Source organism: Ambystoma mexicanum, chromosome 7q (genome assembly GCF_040938575.1).
Source record: "Ambystoma mexicanum isolate Mex_15411 chromosome 7q, UKY_AmexF1_1, whole genome shotgun sequence".
In the NCBI taxonomy this organism is placed as follows: Eukaryota; Metazoa; Chordata; class Amphibia; order Caudata; family Ambystomatidae; genus Ambystoma; species Ambystoma mexicanum.
In genome coordinates, this window is record NC_090941.1 from 497351591 (window position 1) to 497371184 (window position 19594).

The 19594-nt window shown below is 46.3% G+C and overlaps 1 protein-coding gene across 5 annotated transcripts in view; it reads right to left on the reverse strand.

The window, feature by feature from the left end:
- The window catches only part of FNDC3A (fibronectin type III domain containing 3A), a 3436199-nt gene that overhangs the window by 602702 nt on the left and 2813903 nt on the right, over positions 1 to 19594 (reverse strand). For all 5 annotated transcript variants that reach the window (XM_069639023.1, XM_069639022.1, XM_069639027.1 and 2 more), the window contains one exon: positions 493 to 642. In XM_069639023.1, the coding sequence (XP_069495124.1) occupies positions 493 to 642 (150 nt within the window). The remainder of the gene's footprint in view (positions 1 to 492; positions 643 to 19594) is intronic.

Sequence of the window (19594 nt, forward strand, 5' to 3'; positions counted from 1 at the left end):
CATCGCCACGAACAGGTCTTCACAAAAAACCGAACAGGTTCAAGGAACCGAGAAAAAAACAGCAAACTCCAAAGAGTCGAGGCGTACCGAGATTCACGAAGCGAACACATTTGCGGAAAAAACGGAACTGAGGCTATGGGCGTCGTGCGTCCTACTTATCACATCGGGTGACGACAACCGTCGGAGGAGGTCCTCGGGGATGGTGCATCAACGTCATCGACGCAGACGCCGAAGATTTTCCGAAGCAGCACAGCTGTGGACATTACCTGTCATAGATATGGAATACGTCGGAGGACCCAATCCCCTCGAATGGTAAATTTGTTTGAAATCCGAAATTTTGAACTAAAACACCATTTTTTTTCTTCAGTTATTTATGCAGATACTTTCCAGCCTACCTCTGCTACCTCTGAGAAACACTTAGAGGACCCAGCTATTCAAAAGATAAAGAACCAGCAGAGGGAAAACCATCCTTTTGAAATGTTCTTTATTTACCTGCACTCTGCAGTAGTATACAGTTGCTGGTGAGAGCCCTTTGGCTTCGTAGGAAAGGCCAGGACCAGAGTAGCAGATCTGCATGCAACCTTCCACTCCTCCCCATTCCACTCTATATTCTGTGACTTCTGCCCCATTGGCAATCGGAACCTGTTGAATAGATAATCAACTGTGAATACAGTAAGCAATGCCAAACCAGAGTCTAAACAGATGATTGAGAGCACTTCATGTGCCACAGATTATGGATGTTCAGGATTCTCACAAGGCTAGACTATGATATGAAGCATGATTAGTTATGAAAGAATCAGAGAAACCACAGCATTGTCAAGTGTGTGAACATTGCCCGTGTCTGTACATTAATTAAATTTATTTTCATCCAGTGAGCCACACACCACTATCTTGCAGAAAATTAATTGCTGGTTATAAGTACATTACCGGATTACGTTTTCCTTTTGTTAGTTGGTGAAGCAAAATAGTGCTCATAACTATTTGATTTGGTTGGTGTTTCTATTCAATTGGCGCTGGTGCATTTGATCATATGTGTTGACTACATTCACTCAGTTGAGTGTAATAAGTATGGTCCACACAACACTCTTTTATATTTCATTAGTGATTTATTGAGGTTTTTCTTGATTAGGAGATGGTGCCGACACGTGTTTCGACCCTAAATAGGTCTTTTCAGTACTGAAAAAATACATATCTGATTCTTAAATACAAATCACTTCATGCACTGAATCACAAATCACACTGCACATGTACAAATAATGGTGTACTCTCCAAAAATGACAAACTAAAACAAATATATTAACTACGGTAGCCTTGATAAAGACCTGTTTAGGGTCAAAACACGTGTCGGCACCATCTCCTAATCAAGAAAAACCTCAATAAATCACTAATGAAATACAAAAGAGTATTGTGTGGACCATACTTATTACTGTCCAGTGAATGGAGTCAACACATATGATCAAATGCACTAGCGCCAATTGAGTAGAAACACCAACCAAATAATACAGAATTGCACTTTGGGCACCAAGAGCGCCGGCCCTATGGTTTCTACCGACCGGCTGCAAGTGCAAAAAGACCACACTGAACACTTTTGAGTAAGGCGCGGCCACCGCCAGCTCCTAGTGCTCTTCTCTCTCAGTGCTCATAACGAGTCTAGGTAAGGCAAACAAAATCCAGAGTAGTGGCCTGATGACTACCCTGACTATTTAATTAGTCCCAGAGGTATAGTAAACAAGCAACTTAACTCTTGGTCATTTAATTTTTATATGGATGAGCTGTTTCATCAATTTTTATATCTATTCTCTCTTGTTTTTCGGAAACGTTCAGCCACAGAGGGGTGCAGTACGGCTCTGTGCTGGTTCTGCTCTGGGCCGTTGGGCTCCTATGGCGCCAGAAGTGACATCAGGAACAGTGAATATGGAGCCCAGCAGTGCCCCATGCCTCAGTTCTTTTTTTTTCACGTTCTCAATACACTGCCTTAGAACGCCTCTAGCTTTTTGCGTTGTTTCACAACATCATGTCTAAAACAATGAAGGTCTTGAGCTTTAAACCCCGAGAGGGTTGCAGGAAACATATCTGTGTCAAACCCCTACAAGGTATGATTCTATTGCACAACATTTTGACTGTGGCCGCTGACAATCTAGGCCTTTGAACGCCAGCCAGGAGCATGCGGCAGAACTCTACACCTTCATCCATAAAGGTAGGAAGAGGATGCTGTCACAATTGACTGTGTTGGAGCCTTCCACCAAAAAGGCTAGAGTTCATGAGCAGCCTCCGGATGAAAAACATTCTTCAGGTGCTACCGGAAAAGAAGAGACACTGCAAAATATACTGGTCTCCCACTGCCACTGCAACCTCAAAAGTGACACTCTTCTCCATCCCCCTCCAGAATGAAGAGCAGTCACTCCCAATCCATGGATGAGGAAGGCACCTCTGAGAAATCTTAAGGTACTGTTCCCCAATAGCTGGACATCTTCGCCAAGGAACTGGTAGCTTTGGCCAGTGTCCACTCTGCTTCTTGAAGCTGGAGCAGGCACTTCTACCACACCTGCTGGTTCAGATCCTGCCCCAACTGTGGACAATGCTTTCTTCTCCAACGCAAATCACTGCAACACCATTCTCTCTCCAGAGTGGCTTCCTAATACACTCAAACTCAGGAGGCTTAGGCCTCCTTTTGCACAAATGCTGATAGAGTGATTTTCCCAAAGAGTCTTGCGATTCGTGGGCCCATTTCATTCATTAGGAGTGTGCTTCGAGATCACCAGTATTTTCTTCACTAGCCTGAGAGTGTCTGTAACTCACTATGCTGTTTATCGTTGACTCTTTTTATGGATGCCGTTGAAGTTAACCTGTTACTGTTATCTTCATCGGTGGATTAACATAGGCCAAAAAACCACTGGATGGCATGTGTAAACATAACTACATCTAAACATCTTAATTAAGGTCAATCACAACAGAAAATGAAATGTTTTGAGAGTTTTATTTGGAACTCATGCATTTGCATTGTTGTGCAACGTTTCAATACAAGTGCTCTAGTAGGAACATCTGCACTGAGTAACACTGCATGTATTCTGGGACATGCAGCACTCTTTGTGGTGGCTCCAGAATGAGTGATGACAGCCAGACATACGAGGCACCTTGACTTTTAGATGCAAAGTGCTTTCTAGCCTCTGGAGACATCAGCACTGCTTGATAAAGAGTGCATTCAAAGAAAGGCTGGCACAAGTGGGTTTCTTTGCATTCATGAACACACAGTGCTGCGTTCCTGTGAGTATTATAAATAATCATGTAGATAACAGTGAATAAAGGGCTTTCAAGCTATGTTAATTTTATGTTGCCATAGGATTATACACGTTACAGTGGTTTGAAACCCACACATACACATGTGGTCTACTTTGACATTACTATTCATTTGACATCTGTTATTCATTTTATATTTGAACTGGTGAATACAATAATGCTGCTCGTAGTGCTGGCTTGATTTAAACGGTAACTTTAAATCAACAAGCAAGTGCTGCTTTCATGAACATTCATTAAAAGCATAATCATCAAATGCTCTGGGCCTAAGAGGCCGGTTTATTTTCAGCATCATATTATAAAAAAGAAGCAAAGTAATGGTGTGCATTTGAAGCTAATCTGCTGTTTATACTTGAATAAGCCCAAAAAACCCTGAATGAAGTTAACACTATGGGTCTTTTGCTTACGATTCATAAAAAGTAATTGTGCCACTGTATGTTTAACATTGAATAAGAACAAATTACTTACCTCGTAATGTTCTTTCTGATGGATGTTCCTCTCACAGATTTCACATCTATGATACCAATGTCTCAGCACAGCAGCTCTTCAGAAACGTATCTGCCACCCGGAGGGATTGGGGGGGAGGGGTACGGGGCGGTTCAGCATTAGACCCACTCGACACATCTACATACCACATGCTGGAAATGATGTCGGAGCCAGTATATATTGATCCTCAGGTCCACCCTTTTCCCCTAGCATCTGTGGGAAAAACATCCAACAGAATGAACATTACAGAGATGTAAGTAATTTGTTCTTCTAATGGATTCCCCCCCCCCACAGATTCCTCTCTGAAACACTTGTGTACGCGCGCGATAGAAATAAAATATCAATCAATCAATCATCTATGATAGACTCCCAGCCGTATGTATATCTAGAGGTAGGAGGAGAGCAAGGAAACCACCTATGCTAGACATCTCTGGAGGACAACCCTGCAGAAATTAGTGTCCTGCCCTAATGCCCTAAATGGCAATCCATCAGTAATGTTTGGTAAACTTGTGCCGCGAAGCTCATGTAGCAGCCTGGCAATTGTACAAAGTCCTCTGGTTGAATGAGCTCTGAAACCTTCAAGCACATACTTTCCAGACAAATCTTAGCATCCTAAAATGCAGAGGAAGATCCACCTTGACAGGGTCTCTTTGGTCACAGCCCTGCCAGCACAGGCACCAACATAACACACAAAAAGCTGGCCATCTTTCCTGCCATTCCTTGTCCGAGAGACATTGAAGCTGAAGGCTTGCACTGGGTCCAGCTGATGGAATCGCTCCTCCGCTTCGGAAGGGCAGGGTGGAGGAAAAAAGACAGGAAGATGGATCTTTTGAAAGAGATAGAAATCTGACACCACCATTGGAAGGAAGGATGGTCTCGCCGTCAACGTCACCTTCTCCTTGGAAACAAACTATTACAGAGGTTTAGCATTCATACTGGAATAACAAACTGGCATGGGGGAAAGTTGTACAATTTCACAAAAATGGCAAAACTGGGGTGGCCTTGAAGATCGAGCCCTTTTCAAGGGTTCTTTTGAAAACCGAAATTGTGTCAAGATACCCCTTCACAGTGCCAATCCTTAGTTCTGTCCGGACCAAGGACAACAGAAGATGCAGTATAGAGGATGGTAAAAATCAAAATGATCCAGATCCCACTCTTGGCACCAAGCGGGAAATGTACACCACCTACAGCCATGAATGGATTTTGTGGCAGGCATCAGAGCCGAGAGGAGCATGTCCAGGACATCATCTGGCAAATCCCACTCCTTGTTCCCAGCATCTCAGCAGCTAAACATGACTGTTTAATGTGGACCTGAACAAGCACAGCCTCCTGAGAACCAGCATGATGTCAGAGATAGGCAGGAATGCACCTAGAAAAAAAGAAAAGTCCATTCTACCATCAGTGTGCCCCCTAGACCACTCTGTCAAGGAAAATCCCTGAAGCAAAACAACTTGTACTTCCTATCCAGAATGGAATTGAAGAGGTTTACCTGAAGAGTGCCCTACTGGGAGAAAATCTCCTCCAGAACTTCCTAACCGAGCTCCCCCTTGTGGGAGCCTGAAGTCTGCCTGCTCAAAGTCTTCACAATGAAGTTCTCTGTCCTGGCGAGATGAGCTGCCGTCAGAAACACATCTTTCCTTGAGCCCAGAACCACAGTTGCATCGCTTCTCTGCACAGAGGCAAATTACAAGTTACTCGCTGTAGTGACTAACGTACTCCTAGTCCATAGTCCCTTTTCCTCCATACTGCATGGGGAACGGAACCCTTTTCACACAAAAAAGCCTTTCCCCTTTAAATATATCTATGCACTGAGGCGTGGGCCCAGGAGCATGCTCTCCCCTGACTCTGCCCTCTGGCGCCGCAGCTCAGTCCCCGTTTTTTATGTCGGACAGATGAATACTGCCCAACTAAAATCTCTTTAGGGGGAAGGATGGAGGGTTGTATGGAGGAAAGGGGACTATGAACTAGGAGTAATTACTCCTAAATCACGTCCCCTTGCATCTATACTGCCAGGGCGATTACTACTGATATTAACCCTTCGGGAGGTGAGATGTTGAAACCTTTAAGAGAACAGGTACTTCAGAACTGCTTACCTGAAGGCCGCGTCTGAGCGTGCACTGCCATCTAGACAATAATGCTTGCAGAATGCTGAGGGGGTAGCCCAAGTAGCTTCCCTGCTGATGGTCTGCCAAAGAACATGTCTCTGGAATAACACCGCCGTGGCTTTGTCCCCGACTACATGTGCGTGCAGATTTGCTGGTAAATCCCTGTGTTGCAATTTGTATGACTCCTGAATGGTGACCACCATCCACCTAGCTATCGAGGTCTTTGAAGCATGGCAACCTGGTTTCGAGCCAGCGAAAGTTATGAATAATGCCTTTCATTTATGAAAACACTTTGTCCTGTCCAGGTAGAACTTCAGTGTCCTTTTCACATCCAAGCAATGCAAGACCTTTTCTGCCTCTGACTTAATATCAGGAATAAACATTGGCAGAACTATTTCCTCGTTAAGGTGAAACGAAGACACCACCTTCAGCAAGAATGAAGGGTGAGTGTGCAGCACAACCTGTCCCTATGGGACATGGTGTAGGTTTCCGTGTCCATGAGGGCCTGAATCTCACTTACACTGTGCGCCGATGTAAACTCCACCATTTTTAATGGTGACCAGGATGATGTTGGCCGTCGCCATGGACTCAAGTGGTTTATGCGCCAAAGGCACCCTAAACCACATTGAGGTCCAAAAACGAGTGCAGCCGCTTGACGGGGGTTAGGGGAAGGAGTATAAACGTGTCAGACCTGCAAGATGCTCCTTGACCACTGGAATGTATGTGGAGAACGACACTTTTCTCGAGTTTCTGTACGCCCCAATTGCCGCCAGGTAGGTACGGCACCTTTCAACCTGCACTCCTGACTCTGCGAGGTGTGCCGAGAAGGACAACACCTGATCGAGGGTGCAAGCCAAGGGTCTATATCTCTTTCCTTGGCCCTGTAGCAGAACCTGGTCCATTTGCTCTTGTATTGACTCCTGGTAGAGTCACTTCCTGCCTTCTGTATGATCATAAAGTTATTTGACAGCTGTAGGTGTTGGAGAGTCATGTTCTCAGGAACCAGGCTGCAAAGGCTAATTTCTCCTGAGCCGGGTGAACCACCACCAACCTCCCACCCATGCTGGGAGTGGAGGGAAGATCTTGTAACTGGAAGAGGAACAGGGCCCTGAACCGCCAGCCTCCTCAGCTCTGAGAACCATGACCTGGCCGCCAACTGTGAAGGTATCAGAATTTCTTTTCTTTTTTTATTGTTATGGCCAAACTCTGGCCTTTCACATGACATTTAATACATATAAACAATATAATATTTATTTAATAAAACATTAATTAAAAACATTATACATTACTAAAATAGTAAAATAATTATAAAAAAGATTAGTAAAATACATACACATTTCTTTAAAACAGATCAATACAAAGACACCAAACTAACAGTTTAATTTTCCCGAAAATGATAGTGTTTTCTTAAAACTATCACTTGAAATCTTTCCTGACTTTTCCAAATAAAGCTATCATGTAAAAACATTTCACTTGTATTTAACCCTTTTCTAGTCCAGCAAATATCTATTTCATCCCAGAGCTATAATGAAATTCCTAATTCATGAAGCATCTTCACTATTTCATTAGTTGTTGCTATAGACCCATGGGGTAAGTGATCTTTAGTGGGGCATAATTTGTGCACTCAACACCCTCTCCATGATGTCCGGGAGGGTCCGGGTGGACTTTACCTGCTGCCTTTCCCAATCTAAGAGCTCAAATAACACATAGCCCAGTGCACAAAATCTTCAACTGTCTTGCATTACCACCTGTTTTACCACGTCTGAGGGGATGCGTAAGAAGACCCGATCTACCTCATGATCAGATACAAATTCCATTTGATGGATATCGCTCAATTTGATCACATTTAGGGTTACGATTAAGTGGAACAATCTTAAAACATTACATCTGTTCAAGGTCATCGGGTAACTTGCAGCCTCTAGAGGTTCCAATAAAAGGTAATTATTCTCTGTGAGAGAGTCTTTATACATTCCCTTGTGCCCGGGTTCAACTCTCTTACTGCACACCCCTGTATAAGTTCACCACCAGGACCAGATCGATCCCCCCACCTCTATACTTCTGGGTCCCCCCTACACCTGATCCATAAGCGCACCCATATTAGTCACAAACAGAGCCGTAGGCCCTTTTAAGCTAGTTGCACTCTCTTTTCTTCCAGGGTGGCAAAAGAAGTAACCGTTGGTTCCTCCGTCATGAAAGTATCCGGCGAGCACAAGTCAGATACACAGTGATCAAGAGGAAGTCTTGTCGTCGACTGAATAGGTAGAAAGACCTAGCAGCTCCCTTTCCAGCTTTGCACTAGATGTGTCTATGAGTGAAGAAATTGAGTCCTCAACTAAGATAGGCTTTCCCTCTCAAGATAGCGGTTTGCAGGGAGCTTTGCTCTTTCTTCCCCTTACCCTCTTCCATTTCAGGGGGGGGGGGCTGGCTTGTGCGGACAGGGAGGATCCCAAAGAGTGCAAGAATTGTCTTGAGCTTACTTTAGAGGTTTTGTTTGAACGTGGCATTATCTGAGGTTTTTTCTCGATACTTTGGATGCCTGATTAAGCTTTCCCTTTTGGAATATGTCAGAAAGCACTGGATGGGCATCCTCAGTTATTATCTGCAGGTCTTCCATCTCTGTGATACAGGTCTGCGTAAGGGGCACCTGCTGTAAGGGGACCGTGGGAAATGCTAGCGGGGATTGTTCACGGGCACCTATAGCAGCTCCCGGAAGCAAAGACGTCAGGTCACTGTGAGGAGAATGCAGATTTTATATTAGACCTGTACTTGGATTAAAAGAACAACAAGTCTCTACGATGTGTTTTGGTAACTCCTTCTCCATCGTAGTTACTTTTGCCATCAGGGCAGAAAGTAAATTATGCTGAGCCATAACTTTCTCGTTGAATACATCATAGAGTTTTAGAAATGCGCTGAGAGAATTATTTATTGTTGGTAACGTTAACTCCAGAGGGGGCTGCATCGCATTAGGAATCCCAAAGGAGCGCCTTGGAGTAGGTTGGACAAATAAGACATAAGTTGAAGTCAATTCCGTTTTGCGAATGTATATATAAGGACGGTGACCTCAATAGATTGTGTTACGCTCACCTGGCTCCCACAGAGGCGTCGATCTGAACTGGACAGCTGCGGTCTCCACCAATGTGACGCGTAGGGTCGAGATGACGGACTGGACTGGCCCACCTAGCTTTGCTTGCTTGGCCCGTAGGAATATTCTTCTGCAAATGGAGAAAGGGGATTAACCACCCGTGGAGTTGAGCGTAAATCCCCCACCCCCGCTGTTCTCCCCACAGATCACCTTTGATGTCCCCTCTTATAGTCTCACCTGATGGTTTGAAAAGATGAGCTCTCCATCCTGCATTAAGCGCAGGGGCGCGTTGATAACCAGTTGCTTCACTGGCTCGAAGGAATTGGTGAGTTCCAGAACAATATTGACTCCGAAAAGTATGTCGTTCGCAAGAGTTCACATGTCTGACTTTCACTCTTGTCCGATTCCTTGCAGTTTGCAGCTTGACCCCAGCGACGAGTTCCTCGTGGTAGCTGACGAAGTTCAGGTAAGGATTTGGCTTATCCTACACAGTTCAATAAAATAAGGCCAGAATGTAACCTGTTGCTTGCTCCCTTATTCAGGTGTGGAGAGAAAATATGAAGTTCGGGGAATAATGCCTCCGGCGGTAAAATTAGGTAAGTCTATTGTGGTGAGAAGAGTTCCCCTTGTTTGTCCCTTTATCTCACCTTGTTGTCCCTTTTGTTCCCCTTAGGGGCCGGGGTACGGCGAGGATGCAATGGAGACTGCGCCGACCCGTGAAGAAGAATAGTATCCCCGGCGGTAATCAGGTAAGTCTTTGGGGGTAGTTACTATTGCCTCTGTTTATTCCCTTGGCTCACCTTTGCTGTTCTTGTGTTTCTCTTAGGTGCCAGAGTGCGGCGGGAAAGTGCAGAAGGATGCGGTGGATCGTGAGGATGCTGCGAAGGCCGGTGAGTTCAGCGCGGCGCTGCAGCAGGCGAGGCGGCATGCGTAAAATGCTTCTTTCTTCCAGCTCGAAGGCGCGGTGGATCTGGAATTCAGGTAAGGATCGAAGGTTTTGCTCTTATTCTAACCTCTTCTCCTTCTGTTGCTCCCTTTTTCTAGGAGCTGCAGACTCGAGGCGGGCGTGGCAGAAGACTGGATGCAGGCTTGCAAGCACGGTGAGCGTTCGCTGCTGGATGCAGAATAACGCGAAGCGTGTGCTGCTCTTCGGGCGTGGTTTAAATAGCCCCCAAAGTAGTCCCAGGTAAGTATTCCTCCCTAGCCCCACCCGAGTAAAAAATAGTCCCTAGGTAAAATAGTCCCTTCCAAGCCTCATTTGGCTTGGAGCTCTGCAGTATGGTCTGCATCAGGTAAGCTTGCAACATGGTCTGCATCAGGTAAGTTCTACTCTATGAGCCTGGCGCCTATGGTGCCAGGACTGACTCTCCATATGAGCCTGGCGCCATAGGCGCCAGGACCGCACCCAAACAGCCCCTAGCAGGGGTTTTTGGGCTTGCTCAAAATAACTTGATGCCTGCTTCCGCGGTTGCTGGACCTGGTCAGGTTCCCCGTGGGTAGGCATCATGACAGCTTGTCATCCTGGACAGGCAGCCGTGTTTGCTCCTGAAATCCATCCGTCTAGTCACCTGTACGCACAGTATCCTGATCATAAAGTAGTTGGCTGCCATCCGTGTAGTCTGCAGGACGTGAGTCAGGGGCAATCATTTGGTCCCTTAAGTCTCTGCGTGGTTCTGCCTATAAATGATCCAGAGTAATTTCAGATTGGGAATGAAGTAAAGAGTTATCCACATGAGGGTGGATCTGGGCTATCGTGATAGAGGGAAGGGGAGAATGTATGCATAGATCAGACAAATCAGGGGGCTGGAGTCCCTGTTTACAAGAAACTCCCTTCCCCATGATCTCCTTCGATTTTCTGCTGCAGTCCTCACGCACCGGGGACGAGAAGTGTGAGCCCAGTTCCTCAGGATTAATCTGTACTTTCATTATAGCAGAGTCTGTGATGTCAGAGAATTATATCAGTGCGGCTTCAGGGCAAACTGTATACACTGAGGGGGAAGATCCAGTTACCCTCGCTCTGTTACGTCTTGACTTTGGTCTTGAGCAATTGGGACAGATTTACTCCCAGTGTTCAAATAGGCCCTGATGTCTTTCAGTCACCGGACCGGTAAGGCAGACCCTCTTGACCCTGAGGTTAACAGCTGCGTTTTCACAGGCATGTTTGATTTCAGAGTCGAGACATCATTCAAGTAGCTAAGAAATGGAAGAAGAGCTCACATGTTAGCAGGGAAGGTCGGGGCTGCAGCGGGATGTAAAATGCGATGAGTTAACACGACACTGCAAAACAATGAAGTCCCAGGTGTATCCCTCCGTACCCCCACGGACCACCACAGACCACTCAGCTCCCCACTACTAGCGTCAAATTGTGCTTTGTAGAGGAGACAGCCAGCGAGGGACAGCAGACTCTGCCTCCAGCAATAGAACAAGTGAATCCACTCTGCAGTTCCTCAGCTCGACACACGGGCAGCGATTAAAATGGCAAGTCCTTCACCAAAGACCACTCAGCTCCCCACTCCGCGCGGCACTCTGCACATCCAATGGCGCTTTGTAGAGTAGACAGCCAGCGAGGGACAGCAGACTCCGCCTCCAGCAACAGAACAAGTGAAGCCACTCTCCAGCTCCTCAGCTCGACACGCGTGATATGATATGGCATTTATGATATGATATGGCATTTATAACGCGCCTATACACAAGTGTGTCAAGTGTTTTCGTGTATTGATTAAAATGGCAAGTCCTTCACCACACCACCACAGAACACTCAGCTCCCCACTAGTGCTGTATTACTGCAAGAGAAGTGTGTTCGGAGTGGGGAGTGCCACTGCCACTAGTCCAGTAAACCTCACCACATACAGGCCGACAAGAGTCACGACTCGCAAAGCAGACTTAGGTCATAAATTGAGAGCAAGTCCCAAAACATGCAGCAGCCTACGTTCAACTCCAATGAAGGGCCAATAGCCCAACGCCTTCTGAGAACAACGCCAACACACCAGCGACACACCGACCTGAAGCACCACCACCTCAAAGGCAATGCTAAAGGATAGAACCAAGCAATGAGACCCTCAGTTAAGAATATATAATTTCCCACATTTATTCGATTCCACACATCCTCACATGCGCGAGTGTTTTCCGTGTTTAGACCCTGCTGGATTGCCTGTTTGCTGCAGTCTGTCTTTGGTGGCTGCCTTTGGCTGGAGGCGGTGCTACAACTGAGTGGAAACACTCAAACACCTCCCACTACGCAGAGCGTCGTGGAGCTTGCAGGCGTTTTGCCGTGTTTCCCAGGCTTTCGGGGCTGACCGGGGCGATTAACTGCTTCCTGCCTATTGACGGTCCAGGTAAGTTAGTGGATGCAACCTACTTTTTTTTTTTTGATTAAACATTTGTATTGGTTTTGTTGTATAATACACAAAAAACAATGACCCTGAAGGGGTCCAGCAACCAAAAACATCACAAAAGAACATAAGGTCCAGATTTCAGTAACGTAAGGTTATGTTAGCAATTACATGTACACTCTTACATTTCATTTACATTCCGGCCACAGGCCTGTGTTGTGCAAAAGTCTTATTGTGCGTTCTCCCACTTTTCCCAGATTTCCCCTGCTTTCCCAGGACATCCTCTGGCCGCATATACTCTTCGCTCCATCGCAATGCATGCATCTACATCATCTATCCATTGTGCATGCTCAGGGGTTACACCCGATCCCCATAGCTTGGCAATGTTGCATTTGATCAGTGCCGTGGTGGTTGCAAACAGGAGCTTATCAGTGCGAGACATCTCACCCTCGTCCTCGACACCCAGCAACATCAATTTCGGATCTCTGGGCACGATCCGACCCAGTACCTTAGTAAGTGTGTTGCAACAGCGTTGCCAGTATAGCGTGATGTGCGGACAGTCCCATATGATGTGGAAAAAGGTGCCCTCTTCCTGGCGGCAGCGCAGGCAGTTCGGGTCTGTGGTTGTACCCCATCGGTACAATGCGACCCTTGGATAGTAAATTCTATGCAGGATTTTGAGCTGGACAAGGCGTAATCTGGCCAAAATGGCAGTTTCTCTCGGGTACATTAGGATCGTTATCCAGTCTTCAGGCAGTATCTCTCCCATATCCCTTTCCCACTTAGACTTTAGACTCGATAGCTCCGGTGTGGCAAATGAGGTGAGAACATTATACATCACCGAGGTGATTTTAGTGTCTATGCTATCTAGGACCAGGTTTCTCTCTATAGGGGTGCAGTCTGCCATGTCACGCAGGTCAGGCAGGTGTCGCTGTAGGGCATGACAGGGAGGTTGAACTCATCCACCAACTCCTCAAATGGCACAATTCCCCCATCCCGAATCACATCCCTCACTTTTGTTATTCCCGCAGCTATCCAATTCCGCCATTTCGGGAGCCTGTGGATGCAACCTACTTATTAAAGAGAACATTGCAGCTGATTTCCCAGCCAAGTGAAAACCTTTCATACTATTCACCTCATAATGCGTCAACAAGCACCAAACCCGGCATTTAATGGAAGAGGGCAAAAAAACATGTCCTTTAAATCTATTGGCTCAGACCCCAGATATCCCATTTTGCCATCCAGAATGGATGAAAGCAAGTACTCTAGCCCGGGCACTGAATGTGAGAACTTATCAAAGACCATGAAAGCAAAGAAACCCTTAAAAATTATGAAACGCCTTCTTGCTCTACTGATAACTTCACTACATCGAGGATGTTAATTGACGTGTCAAGATCTAAATGATTTGACGGATGCTAAAATATCAGAAGATGCTGGTTCGGATTTGACTGTAGTTCCTTCCGATAACAAAGTCTGTAAGTACCACCAAAACCAAAACCTATTTACATCCCAATGATATTTCATCTGACTAAATTTGATATTACCAAAATAATCTCTATTAAGAAGGCAAAGAACCTCCAAAGTGGCCGTTCCATCCTGCCTTTAGCTCGGGACATTATCGAAGGATTGACAGAGTCCGGCCAAGACACTAACCCTCCGTGTTCAATTTATAATGAAGCCTTGCTTGCTAAAATCGACGTGGCCGGTACGGAACTGCCTATAACTGTACCTAGATGTAGCGACGCCTCCTATGAACAGTCAACCCAAAAGCTTGCCAATAAGCGTTCTGAATCGAAGAACACCATTAATCAATCCCCAAGGCTAAATGAAATTTGAAATTGGAAAAGGCACAGAACCACTAAATGTTCCAAATGTCTTAAATAAAGACGGTAAACCCTTAAGAGACTTGTTATCGGTTTCAATTTCATCACTGGAAGAGGATATCTTTTTGCCAAAAACGCTGCAAGGGCCTATTAATCCCCTTAATTCTACAAGTGCCCATGCACACTGTAGTTTTTCAAAAGTAATACTTTGGCGCTAGCTCTGTTCATAAGGATGCATGACACCTTCAATGAAAACATCAAAGAACAAGCAACGTTGCTGGCTATGATTCATACCAAACTTATCTACATAATCTTTTCTATCTTTTCTACCAACTAGGGTAGACAATGTAGCGGCCACAAGCATCTACTTACAAAAAAAGCTGCAGGACTCGTTGGAACAAGAGCAAATGGACAAAAAAAATATCCTAGCCTCCCTGCTGAAGTTATGTCAAAGCAAGAAAACGGCTAGAGACTCAAAGGACTTAAATGTAACCAACACAGAAGCTGCAGTAAATGGAAATAGACATAAGCAAGAAACTACAATGAATTTACCGCAATCGGAAATACTCTCTGTAAATTTGGAGCACCCCACTATCCGGGGTGGGAATCTATTTAAAGAAGTAAAAGAAAAACAGTGTGAAATCCCGAACGCCCCTCCCCCGTCCCCACTATAAGAGGTTGGAGTCACTTCAAAGAAACAGACTCCAGTGCATAAGCCTGAGACCATGCATAACATCAAGGCCATCAACATATAAATCCTTCCTAATAATAGTACTAAACCTAAAAATCTACAGGAGGAAGAAACGTCGAAGGCCTTAGAGATTACCTGTGAAACAGTTTAAATGACCAAAGCTCTACTATCACCTCCACCCTATCCTTTCCCTATCTTCCAAAAGAGGAAGAAGAGGAAAATTGGAATAAATGGGGAAAAGGAGTCTTCTCAGGAGAAAAAAAACAAAAATAATCACAAGACCTCCAAAATTCAAATCTAACGAGGCCAAATCATTTTTACGCAACCTGTCAGCCCCCTTGATTTTGTCAAAACAGGTTTTTTTTCCAAATTTAAGTTCCAACCGGGGGGGGATTGAGTACCTGATAAATGGGTCAGGAATGATGACACTAGATATAGTTCTACAAGATCTCTAGAAATTTCTAAAGATCAGTCTAACATCCAAGAATTCCTAAAACTATCTACCTACACGATAGAAGACGGAACGGAAGAAACGTACTCTCTAAAATCAGAAATGAAAATCAACTCGACTATGGATGATACTAATCTGGAGGTTATGTCTGTGTCATTAGACCCGCATACAGCTCCCTTCCTCACGCTGGAAGAGAGACTTAGTTAGGCTGGTTCATACCAGACCTACAAATTAAATTGACATAAATTGTCAAAACAAACAATATCAAAATCAAAGGAAAAGTTGAGGGGTTTGCATGAAAGAACAATAAGAGGCACATGTACAGCTAGTCAGCATAGGGTCAGTGTTGCGTGTAGGGTCCGTGATATAGGCTTTTAACTGGGGGTGGGGGGGACTAAGGCAGATAGCCGTGGGCTGAGTCTCTGGTCCACGCCAGGCTAGTTACAGAGGCAGGAGTTCTGCCATAGTTGTGGTTCTAATGATACCCCCCCTGGTTTTGTTTCGTGAGCCACCAGTGAATCGGGGGCCTGGCGCACCAGTCCCGGGAATTTCACCGCATAGTGCAGAAATGGGGCCCAGATGCTGTCTAATTTGTCCACCTTTCCCCCACGAGCAGCAGTTATCTTTCGGCAACTACTGTGTCCCAGTATTTCGCCAACCACATTGGGAGCGCCAGGCCTTGAGGCTGTTTCCATAACCACGCTATGAAGATTTTGGCTGCTGTAAGCAGATCTATAAATCGGTCCGCAAGGCGTCCTGTTAGCGGGAATGCCCTTTCACCTGCATCCCCCAACAAAACTATCCCCGGGTCCCATGGGATTGTCAGCCCTGTAAGGAGTCTGATTTGTTCCAGTACCTCTTCCAGAAACGGGTTGACTTCGGACATTCCCATAGCAGATGCAGTAGTGAGCCCATTGCTGCGCAACCCCTCCAGCAGTGTGGCGCAATTGCCGGGTTACATTTGTTTAACATTCTGGGGTTAAGTACCACCGGTAGCACACCTTTACCGCCCCTTCCTTGTTTGTGATGCACTTCGAGCTCTTATACATTCAGGACCAGATCCGTCCCCAAGGCTCCAGGTCTAGCCCAAGTCCCTCTCCCATTTGAGCATGTAGTTTTCTTTTTTGCTGGGGCCGGCTTTGTCGAGTAACCTGTAGAAGGTAGAGCTTTTCTCTTATGGGGCTGCTGATGTTAGGGTGTGCTGGTTAGTTCCCTGCCTCCCTGAGTTTTTGTGTTGCTCTGTGACATCCAGTGCCTGAGTTGCGCATAGCGGAATCTCTCAGCCTCTGTGACCTTAAATTTCGTTTTGCACTCTTCAAATGATAGAGGGGCATCGCTGATGAAAAAGTGTATCATTTGTCTTAATTCCCCCTTCCTCCAATTGTGAAAGCTTCCTGCGGATGTCCCGGGCATAAACTCTGGGTTGTTCCAAATTTGGGAGAGAGGCCCCAGGGTGCCCTTGCAGCCCCATTTACGGGCTGTCCTTCTCCAGCATTCCACTGTGTTTTTTGTGGCTGTTAGAGGGTCTACGTTTGGGGCGTCCTTGGGTTTGACGATGTGCGGGAGGGCTGATGGGGGTGTCGGGCTCCAGGCCTCCTCTAATTGTTTCCAGCGAGGCTGGTTGGTGACCGATTGGCAAGTAAAAGCTTGTGATAGTTGCGCTGCGAGGCAGTATCTGGAGACGTCCTGCATTCCCAGTCCAGCCGAGCCCGCGCCTCGGGAGCAGGATTCATTTAGCTACTCGTGGCTTTTTCTTGCCCCATACATATTTCAGTTGCCCCTTTTGCAAGTGTTGGAGATCTTTCTCAGGGATCAGGACTGCCAGGGCTAAGCAGTGATAGATAAGTCTTCGGACCATGTTAATTTTTAGGGCTGTGATTCTCCCTAGCCAAGGTACCTCTTGATTGTGCCAGCGCTCTAAGTCATTGCGCATGTCTTTGAGTAATGACAGGAAGTTGGCCCTATAAACTCCCTCTATTTTATTTGGAAGGTGAACCCCCCGGTAGCTAACGTGGGGTTTGGCCCAGGGTACAGGATGCCTGTTCGTTACTGCTGCCCTGCGTTTTTGTGACATGTTAACGCCTAAGGCATTGGATTTGGTGTAATTAACCCTAAACTCTGATGCTTTCTTGAATTCCTCTAGCTCCTGCCATAGGGTCCTCATGAATTCATCTATCTGAGTTAAGGTGAGTAGGACATCGTCTGCGTACATGGCGGCTTTGTAGTGGCTGTCGCCCACTTTCAGGCCCTGTATGTGTGCATTTTCTCATACCTTAGATGCAAACGGCTTCATAGAGAGGGTGAATACCAGTGGCGAGAGGGGGCAACCCTGGCAATACCTCTGGAGATCATGATTTTGGGTGACCTGATGCTGTTTATTATCAGGGAGGTGGTGGGGTTTTGGTAGTTGGCTAGTGTCCATGTCCTAAATCTCGGGGCAAAACCAAAGTGGAGTAGTGTTTCGCTTATATACCCACAATTTAGTAGGTCAAACGTCTTGTGTGTGTCAAGTGAGATGATTGCTAGTTCTGTCCCTGTTCTGTTAGAACTTTCTATTAGATCTAGGGTGTGTCTGATGTTGTCCTGTGTGTTGCGCCCCGGGATGAACCCTGTTTGGTCTGAGTGAATGAGTTTGGGGAGAAATCTTGCCAATCTAATTGCCAGGATTTTCGAGAAGATCTTTGCGTCGTTGTTCATTAATGTTATAGGTCGGTATGAGGCGCACTGCTCCAGGTCTTTATCCGGCTTCAAGATGAGCACTTCCTGTTGTTATAAAAGAGTTAAAACAGAACTGCGAGTTGGGGGGCTAGGATGTGTGCGAATGTTTTGTAGAACTGAGCTGTGAGTCCATCGAGACATGGGGCTGCGTTCCTCTGGCTCTGAATTGCAACCACTATTTCCTCTACTGTAATCAGAAGTACAAAGGAGTCTAATTGGGGTGGGGGATTCCGTTTCTGGACAGCTCCCAGATAGCAGGTTTGTGCTGATTTCTCAGTTGTATGTAAACCGCCACTGGGGCATGATCAGACAATTCTCTGGGATGGATTCAACCTCTCCTATGCAGGGGAATTGCACAATGGACATCAGGTCTATTCTAGAGGGACTCCTGTGAACGTGTGAGTAGAATGTGTAGTCCCATACACCTTCATTAGCAAGCCTCCAGATGTCCACCACACCTATTCCCTTCAGGAATTCAACCATCCCTATTGCCCGAGTGGGGGGCAGCGTTTTGTCGGTGTGCGGGCCTGGGACTAGATTGAAATCTCATCCTATTATGAGGTGTGCTTCTGTAAATGCACTTATGATTGGGAGAACCCTGCTGAGAAACCGGTTTTGTGCGATGTTCGGGCAGTATATGGAAGCCACGGTTATGGGTTGCTTCATCAGGAGCCCCTTTACCATTATTTATCACCCCCTTGGGTCTCGTTTTACTGACGTATCGGCCCAAATGAACCCGTTTCTCGTCCGCCTCCAGGAGGTGGGTCTCCTGCAGGCAGACTATGTCTGCAGACAGCCTACGCCAGCCTGTGCTCCAGCGATTTTCTTTTCCCTAGGGAGTTATGTCCCTGCACATTCCATGTGATCATATGCAGTTCCTTGCTAGGGTCATGCGTCATGTTTACTCGCAATTTTACTGATTTGCTGCCCCTCCCGTGCCTCTGCCTGCCCCTGGGTGTATCCCGGGCTACCCCTGCTGACGAGTCTCTTGCGTTCCATAGTGTATGAATTCAGGCCTCTGGCTTTTGCTCATGTCCGTCCCTTCAAAATAGTCCCTCCCCAACGTTGCCCCTCCCCCCAAAACAACAGGTTGTTGAGCCCAGCCCGCAACCTGTGGGGCAACCGAATAAAGCCTGCCCACCAACATTACTAGAAACCAGTTGGGTCTCTTGCGAACGTAGATAACGCATTGTACTTGCAGTTTAGGTTAGTCTGTGTTTCTATGGGCGACAATCTTCTGTGTCATTCGTAGTTATCTCCATTCCTATTCTCTCCCTTGGTGTTTGCGTGTGACTGCAGATGCTCAGGTTAGGGGTGTTGCTGTTACTGCGTGAAGAGCAGCCGCCAAGTCGCAGCGAGGGGTTTTAGGGTTAATTGAAAACAGCCATCCGACTTTGGGTGTGGTTGTGGTTATCGCTTGGTGGAGTACCTGCCCTCACTCTTTATCGCCTTTTCTACTTCTTTGGGTTGGGCCTTTGATCTTGAGTCTGCCACCCACCTGGGACCAAGGGTTTGCAGCCTCCCTTCTTTTGGGACCTTCGAGTGCTTTGCTCTCTGCCATCTCTTCATTGTCCCCATTGGGGTTCAGAAGTCCTTCTGCCTCTCATGTTGC